Source organism: Staurois parvus, unplaced genomic scaffold (genome assembly GCF_062004578.1).
Source record: "Staurois parvus isolate SC_StPar_1 unplaced genomic scaffold, SC_StPar_1.0 ptg000354l, whole genome shotgun sequence".
Lineage (NCBI taxonomy): Eukaryota > Metazoa > Chordata > Amphibia > Anura > Ranidae > Staurois > Staurois parvus.
Genome location: NW_028318150.1, coordinates 491,174 through 502,744, shown reverse-complemented (window position 1 = coordinate 502,744; position 11,571 = coordinate 491,174). Strand labels below are relative to the sequence as shown.

The following is an 11,571-nucleotide window of genomic DNA, read 5'->3' as shown; positions in this document are numbered from 1 at the left end:
GATTCATGTTGAACCTTTCATGGTCATATTGGTTATTCCTGGGCTCATACCATCTTTTTATAATTTGTAGCAGTACATGTCACAACAGGTATGTTAAAAGATTTTTGTAATCTAACCGTGTGGATATCTCTTCACTGTGGTTTACACAGGGATGGTATACCAGGTCTTCTGTTCTCACAAATATATTACATATATGTGGATAGCTAACCCATTTGTAATACATCTGTGAAGGAAATGTCTTATGAACTTGCCAACCATGTGGTATCTGAAATATTTGTAAACAGATAGGGTTTGCTTATACATATATACATTGCGATAAACTGCGTTCAATAAACTATATTTAAAACATTAGTGGTATATATTGTATACATAATGCCATAGGAATGGATTTGCTTTTTGATCTTTAAGATTGCCTCAATGTGCATAATAAAACAGTCTAGGGAAGGGGGCATCTTTTGTCTGTTAGAGTTAGGCTGCATATCTGACCGCATTCCCAATGCTCTTAGCCAAATTCAAATGAGGACTATCACATTTAATGTAGAAAATTAAACATTTAGCAAAATTACTTACTGCCAGAATCTTGTTCACATGTAGTTTTGAAACACTTGCTGCAAGGAATGAAAAACAGGAACTCAAAATCTAAAGCCATTTTGTTTTCTTCCCTGTTGTGAATATAGTGGGGTAGGGTTTGAACCCCTATCAGATTTTTAATTGCCACGTGGGAATCTTAATAGGGTCACTTGTATTAGATGACCCCTTTCTTAGAATAAATTTTTAAATTGCAGAGATCTCTCCAGACACAGAAAAAATATCACCCAACACAGATGGTTAAAAAAATAAATAAATACAATTTGACATGGGTGGTTCCATGGATGATCAATCTCATTCTAAGCCAGCTGTAAAGGGACATTGGTTATCCGGTTCTCAGACTATATACATGAGAATAGCCAGCAGCATTGGCAGATATTGTAGGTTTCACAAAATAGCTGGCCAAAGTTCACATTAAAAAAAACTGGCAATTTTAATGGCGGATTTCAATATTCCTTATGGAATGAAACAAAAGTACTGAAATTAAGAAACAAATACACTTTATAAAATGAAATTTTATTACTTTATACAATAAAAACACACCAACACTTAGTATTTTTACTTTGAAATGCCTCAACAGTAAAAGACTTAGGAGATTCAAGATTTGCATAATGTATATTTCATAACAGTAGTACCCATTAGTTACAGTTTAGCAGCGTAATTGTACAATATTATAACGTTGCATAGTATGCAGCAGTCTATGCTATAAAGTGCCATATAACCAAGGATCACAGCGAGGTTACCTCAGTTGTAATGCATAAAAAGTCATACCATGTGCCAAGTCTGTTCTGTATAGACATCACACTATCTGAACAAACTGCATTTCATGTGCCTACATCCTTCACAGCCCACATTGCAATAAAGCCATTTATAAATTACAAGTACCCATAAACTATATATGAAAACACGTCACTAAAAGCAGTGTGATGTGAGTGAATCAGTGCTACAAAACACATACAAATGTGTTTTGTAAGGTAGTGTGAATGAAATATTTAGTGTAATTTTTTGAAATTGTGCCTACATCTAAGCTAGCATGTAAAAAAGGAAAATAAGATTTTACTTCAGGAATGCAGTGTTACTACTGTCCCAATTACTCCACAAAAGGAAAAGGGTTGCCCACAACTAGATTCCCATTTGTAATTTTTCAAAGTATGCTAGGACCTGAAAAGTAGATTAGTTGCTAGCGGCAGGGCTTCCATTCCAAGATATTGAGGCACCATAGGAGGCCCAGGAGACACTTGGTACTCATTCCCAAAATAAAAATTTTTACGGTTCCCACAACATCCTTTACATTCTGTTGTCCCAATCCCAAAACGCCCATCAATTCATATAGTTTTTCTGAAAATAAGTAAACCTAATTCATGTAACATTTCCTATCGTGTATCAATTTTGTGCCCAGTGTTTTTGGTTATATTGTACTACTGCTAATAAGGCTAAAAAGCTGATCACAAAACATAAAAAAAAACACACAAAAAAACAAAGACAGTGTTCGAGGGAGAACAGTATTAATAAAAGGTGAACGAACAAGTGAAAAACAAATAAATATACATGTTTATTTCACCTTACACTCTTAGTGAACAGGCTTAAAGAGGGCCTAAAATCTTGCATTTATTTCACGTCAACACCCAGCCATCCCCACCATGCTGCTCTAACTTGTAATAGGCTAAGTTTTTTTTTCTACTTAACCCACCACCAATCCAGACTTGGCCTAACTGCAGATGCTGGAACTGAACCTCAGGCTGCAATCAACAGACCTGTCAGTGTACACGTCTTTTGACAATAGTCACATGATCTTGCAGCAACACTTCTATTCTCACACATACAACTCAACAGAGCCTGGAGTGGTGGTCCAAGAGTAAATGAAGGCTTAGGTTATCATGGAGGGATGAATCGGAGACATTAGGTTTGCTTTAAAACCAATTACCCTGCACGATTCTACTAAATTAATGTGGTGTATGATGAAGTAATCAGCACAACTACATTTTACTGACTACAAATAAAAACCGCTTGTATATATGAGGATTTCTGTTAAAAGGATATTCATGATAATTCAAAAGATGAATGTGATGTCCAATATTAAAACAAGCTGACATTTCACTGTAAATCTAAAAGTTATACAATAGCCCTTTAAAGTCGGTTGTTTTGAAAGCCTAGACAAGCAAGTAAACCTGGTCAAAATTCTACTGTTCACCAGGCAGTAGTCAAAACAGTGGAACGACATTCAAAAAGACCAGTGCAAACAAAACATGAAGGACAAACAAAAAGCATCTGTTAATTTCTGACATTTATTCACTACATTTCTTGAGAATAGTCCAGTTGCTTTGCAGGGATGACCTCCTCCAAACGAATGACTCCACCTCCCATCAAGGCAAAAGCAGGATACATTGTTCCAATGCAGTCAACGTCCCGCTCATAAAGGCATGTCATGGTGTCTGCATCATAAAAGCCAACTTTTCCTTTATCATAGTCCAAGCAAACCCCAATTCGGCTAGGAAGGGGTATGGTGCGTTCATTATAAGCCGTTGAAACATTAAGGGCCTTTGGGATAACAAACTTCTTCATTCCTATAGTTGCCAAAGTAAATGGTTGAGATGCATCAAAAGCAACATCTTCACTGCCACTGTCATGGCCACTGTCTTGATCATACCTGTAAAAGCATATGTTAGCATTGGAAATTGGACTACACAATCAGAACAACTCAAATCACATGGTATTAATTTTTCAAACAAAACTTCCTACAATATTTCGCAATATGACATCCTTCCCGGATCACGCATTGCCCGTGCCCGCAGGGCCATGCTGTGGTGAGATCTATCACCGGTCAGGTACCTCAGACATGGCCGATGACAGATCTGTGTACCCTTGTCAGTACCATGTGACCTGCTGTGATTGGTCAAAGCAGGTCACATGAGTTATATACAATGGATGGCTTCCTTTCATGCCATCTATTGTATACAACTGTGTCTAGCTGTGAATGGTCACAGCGATCACATGCACAGGCTGGGCCAATCACAGCCCATCTGTGTCATGTGATTTAGCCATGGCCAATCACAAAAAAAAAATCTGAATAAATCAATTTCAGTTAAATGCTTGGTTATAGCAAAGAAATGTTTTGCTATAAGCAATCAAATTATGTAAAAAAAATAAATACTGATCACTTCCCCAAAGTAGTACAATGTTACTATGGTAACAGTATACTACCTTGGTCAGTGTAATATGGCAGAAAAAAAATAGAGAAAATGTAATAAAACTTTTTTTCGTACTGTCACCAGTCAGTGTCCCTGATCACTGCCACACCAGTGATATGCCAATGCTGTACTGCACTGGTGACAATATGTAAGCAAAAAAAAAAGAAATTGTGAAAATGACGAAAAAATTAAAAAAAAAAACTCGCCATGCCTCTTCTGAAATACATTAGACTGTCTACTTTGTAAAAAGGGTCATTTGGGGGATATCTGTACTGTTCTGACATTTTTGGGCCTCAAGAAATTAGATTGCCTGTCATTACTTCAGGATTGGTCAATTTTCAGATATATCCCATAGTTTGTGAACTCTAACTATCCTACAGACAAAATTATAAATACCGATGTGGGTAATTTCACCCAAGAAAATAGAAAGAAATGTAGCAATAAAAACCCTAGTGGTGATTAAATACCACCCAAAAAAAAAGCTCTAGTTTTGTGAACAAAATGATAAAATTTTAGTTTGGGTACAGTGCTGCATGACCGCGCAATTGTCAAAGTGTGAGTGCTGAAACCTGAAAATTGGCCTGGGCAGGAAGGGGGGTAAAAGTGCCCAGTATTGAAGTGGTTAACTAAAGTAAGATTTCACAGCTACCCTAATCACATTACTACAAAGCAGAAAGCTAGCAGTTACATTTTAAGCAAGCTCATGGAAATGGAAGCCTGGCATACCTTGGGCTGCTGATATCACGAGGATTGTGCAGCCATTCTTGCAATTTGATGTCCGATGCAACTCCAACTTTGACCATGTATGAATAAGGCTCTACAGAGAAGGCCCAGAAGTACTTCCCCTTAGTGATGCCAACATCAGCAATGATATAATCCAGGCACATATAGCAGCCCACTTGTACTCGCTCTGCTCCCAGTAGCAGGGGAAGGCCAGCTATGCTTTCCACAGTGTCCCTTCTGTCATTTAGTAGGAGATGTTCTTTGTTGTACCCACACTTATCATCAAAGAAGAAACTAAACACTGCAAGAAAATATGAGAAATGATGGAAAATATGAATAACCTAAATAAAATGGACATTAAAACCTATTGATCAAATTGCTCAAAAAAACAAAATACCTAGTAATGTGCTTCTCTGTGCTTTTCTACCAAAATTGTAAGTAAGCTATGAAGAGCTCTACCAATATCAATAGGCCAAGTACATTCCTATGATGAATCCAGCAGGGGGAGCTGTGACTGCTCAGTAGAAAGCTTAGTGAGATACAGCAGAACAGGGGTGGGGTCCAGGAGGTGGGAATGATGTGGTTAAATGAAGGACTATCTGCAATGCTGGTATGAAAACTGGCTTAGAATTTAAAAAATCTCATACCATTAATGTACAAATACTGTATATACAAGCTTTTAGTGAAATCACATACTTAAAATGATAGTATAGAGGTGGTGGTACTTTCTACAAAAATGTGTTAATTTGTAATCTCACGGGGGGGGGGGGGGGGGGGGGGAACACGTTTTGTTGTTTCATTCTGCCCAACATGGCAACTGACACAGGAAAAGGCAGTAAGTCAAAAGCTATATAAACAAAATCTCTCATATATAAAGTATGCACAAGTATAATTTCCCTTACATACACTGTTATTATAAACTTTAAATGACTAGTGTGTTCTTTTTATGTATAATTGTAGCAAGTTTCCTGGTTTTAGGAAGGCCGTGTCAAAACCAGCTTACAAGCATGTATCTTATTTGTTTGACAAGCAAATAATTTTCTCCCAAATCCACCCTGTCATTTACATAGCGTATGTTGGTAATTACCTGGGATCACTACAGTCTGATCTACACCAAAAAAAAAAAAAAAAAAAAAAAAAAAACAACAATTATGAGATCCAAGACAATGTGCTATAAAGCTTTGTAATTGTGACCCTGAGATGGTGCACAGCTACATAAAAAGATAGAGAACACCTACATTTTATAGCATGTACACATGTACAGAATAAGGACACAGCTAAGATGTGTTAACAACAAAATTGTGCTCGTTTACAGACAGAGCATCATACAAATTAGATGTACCAACATTCAAAGGTTTATATGGGTGTGAATAACTTTCTAGATTTATTGCCTTTTGTTTAATTACCATTTACCAAAATATACTTCTATAACTTTTAATTATGAGCATTCAAACAAAAACACCTTTAGGTAACAGAAGGGAAATGGGATTTTTTTCTTTTACTAACTGTAAAATCTTTTCTTGGGGGTCATTGAGAGGAAAAATAAAGAACAAAACCCCCCCCCCCCCCCAAAAAAAAAAAAAAAAAGAAAAAAAAAAAAAAAAAAAAGGACACACACAGCCAGCCCAGGTCTCCAGAACTAGATGAACGGCAGAAATGTGGCCCTTTTGATGTGCTGAGGGCAAAATGCTAGTCCAGACCCAGCTGAAGTAGGGGATTTGCTCCACAGAAAATCTCCTGGGATGGAAGCCCTGAAGGCTGGCACCAAGTGAAAGATGCCCTCCATGTCCAATGATAGATCTTGCGAGAAGCAGAATTCTAGGTTTTAAGCATTGAAAGAATCACCCATCCAGAGATGCCCCTGTCCCTTGGAATCTGGGCTTCAAGGGCCATGCTGTTAAAGCTAGCAACAGTGAAGCAGGATGGCAAATAATTGGGACAAAAGATCCTAACATTCTGGCAGTGCCCACAGAGTGCTTGACTGGAATTTTAGCAGGTCAGAGTACCTTATCCACATGGGCCAGTCCAGAATATTGAGGATCACTGGAATGCCTTCTATCGCAAATCTGGAAAGCAGATGAGGAAGACGTTTCACACTGGGCATCGCATAGGAACGCTCTCGCATTCCTGTATGAACTTAAAGCAGAGCATTTATAGCCCATTCATTTGAATGGGCTGAAATCACACTGCACCAATAGTAGTGCATGCACTACTTTAAAAATGCACTGCAACCGAATCACATGCTACTTCTGTACCATGCAATCTGGTGCAGGTAAATGCACTGCATTTGCATCCTGCATTTGGGGTGTCATTAGCATTGATGGACAGCCACTGCAGATCACATGGGCAGTGTGTTTTGAACGTGGTGCGGGAAACGCACACAGAATATGGATTTTCCACACGCCACACCATGAATGGGCCCTCAAGAAAATGCACAGAGCAGGATGTACTAATCACAGAGAGCTATATACAGCACCCACTGCTTTTGCTAGTAGATTCCTATACCTGGAGACAAACCGGTCCAGTTTGATGTTGAACCTGCATGCCAGGTGGTCAACATCCAGCATTTTCCACCTGTGACAGGTCCTGGAACACCATAGGGTGAAGGGACCACTCTCCCACATCCAGACATTCTCGGCTGAGGAAATCTACCTGCTACATGTCTACACCCAAAATTTACATGGCTGTTAAAGCAGTAATGTGAAGTTCTACCCAAGACAGGGCCTGCTTTACCTCCCTTGCTGTGTCAATACCTCTGCCCCCCTATGTCTAATGTATATATACACATTGTCTAACTGAATCCTGACTGGATCACCTTCCAAGCGCAAAATAGTCCAACACTGCAGAGAACACCAAATCGCTCTAAGCACCAAGATGTTGATCAAGATAATCTGATGACAACCAAATCTCCTGCAACAAAAGGGCACCCAGGAATCATCCCCAACCTGACAGGCTGGCATTGATCTTGGAGTCCTCTAAGGAATGACTTCTGATACCAGACCCAAAATCCTGAGCCAACAAGTCAGGACAACTTAGTGTCAACTGAATTGGTCTGTCCAAAGACTGGAATAAATTGTACCACAACAGAATGAGGTTGGGGAGGGGTGTTCACACGACGGAGGGAAACACCAATCTGTAGCCCTGGGACAACACCTCCCGACTAAGATGCAAGTTGTCCAAACGTCTGCAGATTAACAAAACGTTCCCACTGCTCCTGACAGTGGGGCAACCATCATGCAGAGGAAGGCTTGTCTGAAGAACTGACAGACCTCGCAGGTATATGGGAAGCCAACCTTGGAGGGTCTGTGAGGAATGAAAAGGGACTTTTTTTGCTTTTAAAGTAAAGTTACTAAAATGCTGTACAAACACTAAACTTTTCACAGCCAGGTGGAATTAGGAAAAAAAAGCCAGTCAGACCAAAACCTTCATATAGAATTCCAAAATATAAGGACTAAAAGGATCTGTAGTGTGCGTGTTCCAAATAAATAGAAGGGGGAAGCAGATGTTTGGGAGCTCACAAAAGGAAGTTACAAAAAAAAAAAAAAAAAGAGAAAACGGATATAGATTACAGGGCCATTAAGTAATGATGTGTATGGAGTATTTTTGAAGAACGGGGATATCATTAAGTGCCACTTTAAGCTTTGTTGGGGCCCATTCACTGGTACAATGCAAGGCTTCTGCAAACCAGTCCATGTATGTGTGTTTGTACCTCGTACAGGCAAGCAGATACAATGTGATGGGAAGAATCAATGAACTACCACAGTGCTCAACTGTGCCGTGGTAGTTTGAGAATTTTAAACAGACAACCACAGAGGCAGTCAGGACTTGTAGTTGATTAATTCATAGAAATCTGAATGAATGATGTGGCCGTGCGGGGCTCTGCCCTGGTTTCTAAACGTGACAGCTGGTATGGGAAAAGTCTCCTCGTACTTTTGTCACAGGGAGATTGGACTGAGGGCAACGGCTGCAGCAGTGGGTGCATGTTACAGTTTTACACCCTAAAAATTATTCTTAAAGGTGAACTTATCCTTTAAGTTGTGTTGGGATGCCATTCAAAATTAATGGCTGCACCTCACCAAAGTAAATGCAAAGCAGTGATGTGAATGGGGCCATAATATTTGGATAAATATTTTTTCATTCTGCTGATATGACGTAACTGCATTTAAAGTGTTACTAAACCCACATTAGTAAATTCAGTATGCATATGCAGAAAAGCATGCTTGTTATACTTATTATGGAACCTGAGGGGTTAATCCTCCACAATGTGTCAAAACGCAGTTTGATCCTGTCTTCTCTGATCCTCCCCTTCCACTGTCCCCAATCTATCAGCTGATAGTATAGAGCTCTAGGAGTCGCTCTTCATATTCTCAGTTTTGTGTGCATCGCTAGAGAGTTTTTTTTTTTTTTTATTTTATTTGGGAGGGTGCATGTGATCAGCACAGGGTCAATCAACACTATCCAGAGGGTCAGGGGTTATACAGCCTCATAGGATAGTCAGAGCAGAATGATAACTCCTCCTACAAGCTTTACCCAGTGCTCAGCTGGACACTGATAGAAGGCACAAGACTGCAGATGAGAAAAGGTGTTTAGCAGATTAATAATATAATTGCATTTGCATGTTGTGTGTACTGTGGGAGACCAGATATAGTGAATGCAGGGTTTAGAACACTGTGCTGCTTTATATCTATCAAGAGCTTAGTTTACCTGGTGCAGGTGGTGTCCTTAGGATTACCTCCTTGCTGCGAGGACTACACACAGACCCTTTGAGTCCCTGGACTCTAAAGCAGTAGGAACTGTTCAAATCCAGATCAGAAAGGACTTTGTTGGTACTGGTTGTTTCCACTTCATTCCACATTGGATCTTCGTTTTTGTCAACCTTTCTGTATTCAAGAAGATAACTGTCTGCAAGACCCGAGTCATTAGGCTGGTTCCAGCAAATTTTAGCACCGTTATAGATCTTGCTTTCTTTTTCATCAATTTCAGGCATATCCAGCACTGAGGAGGGCAAAAAAGCAAAAAAAAAAAAAAACACAACAGCATAAAAAAGTGGATCAAGTATTCGGTAAAGAAACCATAAAAAACTACTAAATATTTAGGAGACACTAAAACAAGTTTACTTCAAATGTTAATCAACACAAGTGAATCACAGAACTGACGTTTGACGTCATAGTGGTTTGGATTCTTATACCCATCCCCCAGATCTGGGCAATATTTCTTTTGCATATAAGTACCAATGTATGAATGAAAAGCAACTTTTTTGAAGCATTGATTCATACAGGAGCCACTGTCAGCTCACCTAAGCCACAGAGCAGGACTCAGCTGTCAAACTGGAAGTCCAGCCATCAGGGTCAAGTCACTCCTGACAAATTAGGAGCATCTGTCAAAATGACAATGTCCTGTAGGGTACAGCAGGGAGCCATTTTGACAGCACAGTTCTTAGCCAACAGCAACAGCAGCCTTGGAAAGTATCAGAAGCCTCTCCTGCCTCTGAATTGGCTCATGTGTGGAATGACTATTCCAATCAGGAAAAGCTTAAGTACTGCCTGGTAGGAAGGGTTTTAGCTTTGAATAGAGTAGGGAAGAGTAATATTCCTGTCCATTTTATTTTTGGTGTCAGTAGGCTGTTGGAGATTGTTTACTTCCTGTCTAAGATGCAGTACACCAAGAATTTTTGGGCCACTTTTATAAGTTTTTAAAAAACCTATGTCTTGAGTCCCTGATGCAGTGGGTCATGTTTACTGGGAAATTAACTGACCAGCTCAAGGGCACAATTCCTAAAATCTGCTGGGTCTGGGAACTTTGATCATCGCAATTACAATATCTTATTTATAACAAAAGCATAGATTGCGATTCCCCGCCACTTTCCCCTCTCCACGATAACTTCCCTTATTACCGCTTTTATCCTACTTTGAGCTGTGCAGTAAGCATTGTCATGAATACCGTTTGTTCAATGTACATGTCAGTTTGCTTCTGCAACCTACATATGGTATAGGTCTGTAATATGCAATGAAAATATTGAAAAAAATGCATAACTTAACGCTACAAACAAAATGTAGCGTGAACCCACAGTGTTGGAACATGTCTCTGGAAATAAAACTGACACATTCAGCTAAGTGCATAATCTGTGTTTCAACTACTGCACTCTGTAAAACAGTTTTCTTTTAACAAGGCAGTTAAAGTTAGCATGGTAAATGGGGAAAAAAAAAAAAAAAAAAAAAAAAAAAAAAAAAAAAAGGGCCCTAGGGTTCTCCCGATTAGTAAAAAATTGTAAACAATGCCATCCTGTTCTTCTAGCAATTCTTAACCCCCCCCCCCCTTTTTTTTTTTTACGCTCTCCTTATTTGCCCACTCTTGACTCCCCTACGCTTTCCTGTTACGCAGAAAAAAAAAAAAAGTTGGTATGTCATTACTTTGGCTTTGATTACCAATTATGGCTAACCAACTCCACTGTATACAGGACAGACACATTCTATGTTGTCTTCTATATCAGTACCTGACAAACCACTGTCAGAAATAGCATTTTGTGCTTCTGTTAAGATGTGGAACTACTGTTGATATGCGCGTAAATCTCGTCATGTACATACCAAACTACTTCCACCCTGTTGGTGTATTATTCCTTAGCTGTGATCTTTTTGCCGCCTACTAAATGCTTGGTACACGTTAAATAAAGAATTTGAAAAGAAAATTGAAAACAAAAAAAAAACTGGATTTCGAGCAAAATACTGGGGCATTAGCTAGGTATCAATGTAACCTCTAATGATGTGTGCTCCACTCGTGGCTTCTGCTTTGTTTCTGAAAGCAGTTAGGTTTGTCTTGCCCTCAACAGCAATAGATGCAGAACGTCCAGCATTGAAACTGACAGGGATGGAGCACTGTCATCACAGCAAGTCACTCGTGCTGCAGTTCCTGCATTCATAAAACATACTGTATGCTGTTCAAATAATAAAGGTGTTTCTGACTGAACCAAGGGAGACTGACTTTATGCCAGCCTTGTCCAATCACAGAACATCTTGTATCCCCTGAAAAGAATATAAGATGTTTATCAATGGGTGAGCCGTTCCGCCAATTGCTG

The 11,571-nt window shown here is 39.3% G+C and overlaps 1 protein-coding gene across 3 annotated transcripts in view; it reads right to left on the bottom strand.

Moving 5' to 3' along the window:
- Positions 1 to 1,085: 1,085 nt before the first annotated feature.
- Positions 1,086 to 11,571, bottom strand: part of TRIM36 (tripartite motif containing 36) — a 145,355-nt gene continuing 134,869 nt past the window's right edge. For all 3 annotated transcript variants that reach the window (XM_089684726.1, XM_089684723.1, XM_089684725.1), the window contains 3 exons: positions 9,204 to 9,494; positions 4,503 to 4,800; positions 1,086 to 3,235 (listed from right to left, as the gene is read on the bottom strand). In XM_089684726.1, coding sequence (XP_089540852.1) covers positions 2,881 to 3,235; positions 4,503 to 4,800; positions 9,204 to 9,494 — 944 coding nt within the window. In that variant the 3' untranslated portion in view covers positions 1,086 to 2,880. The remainder of the gene's footprint in view (positions 3,236 to 4,502; positions 4,801 to 9,203; positions 9,495 to 11,571) is intronic.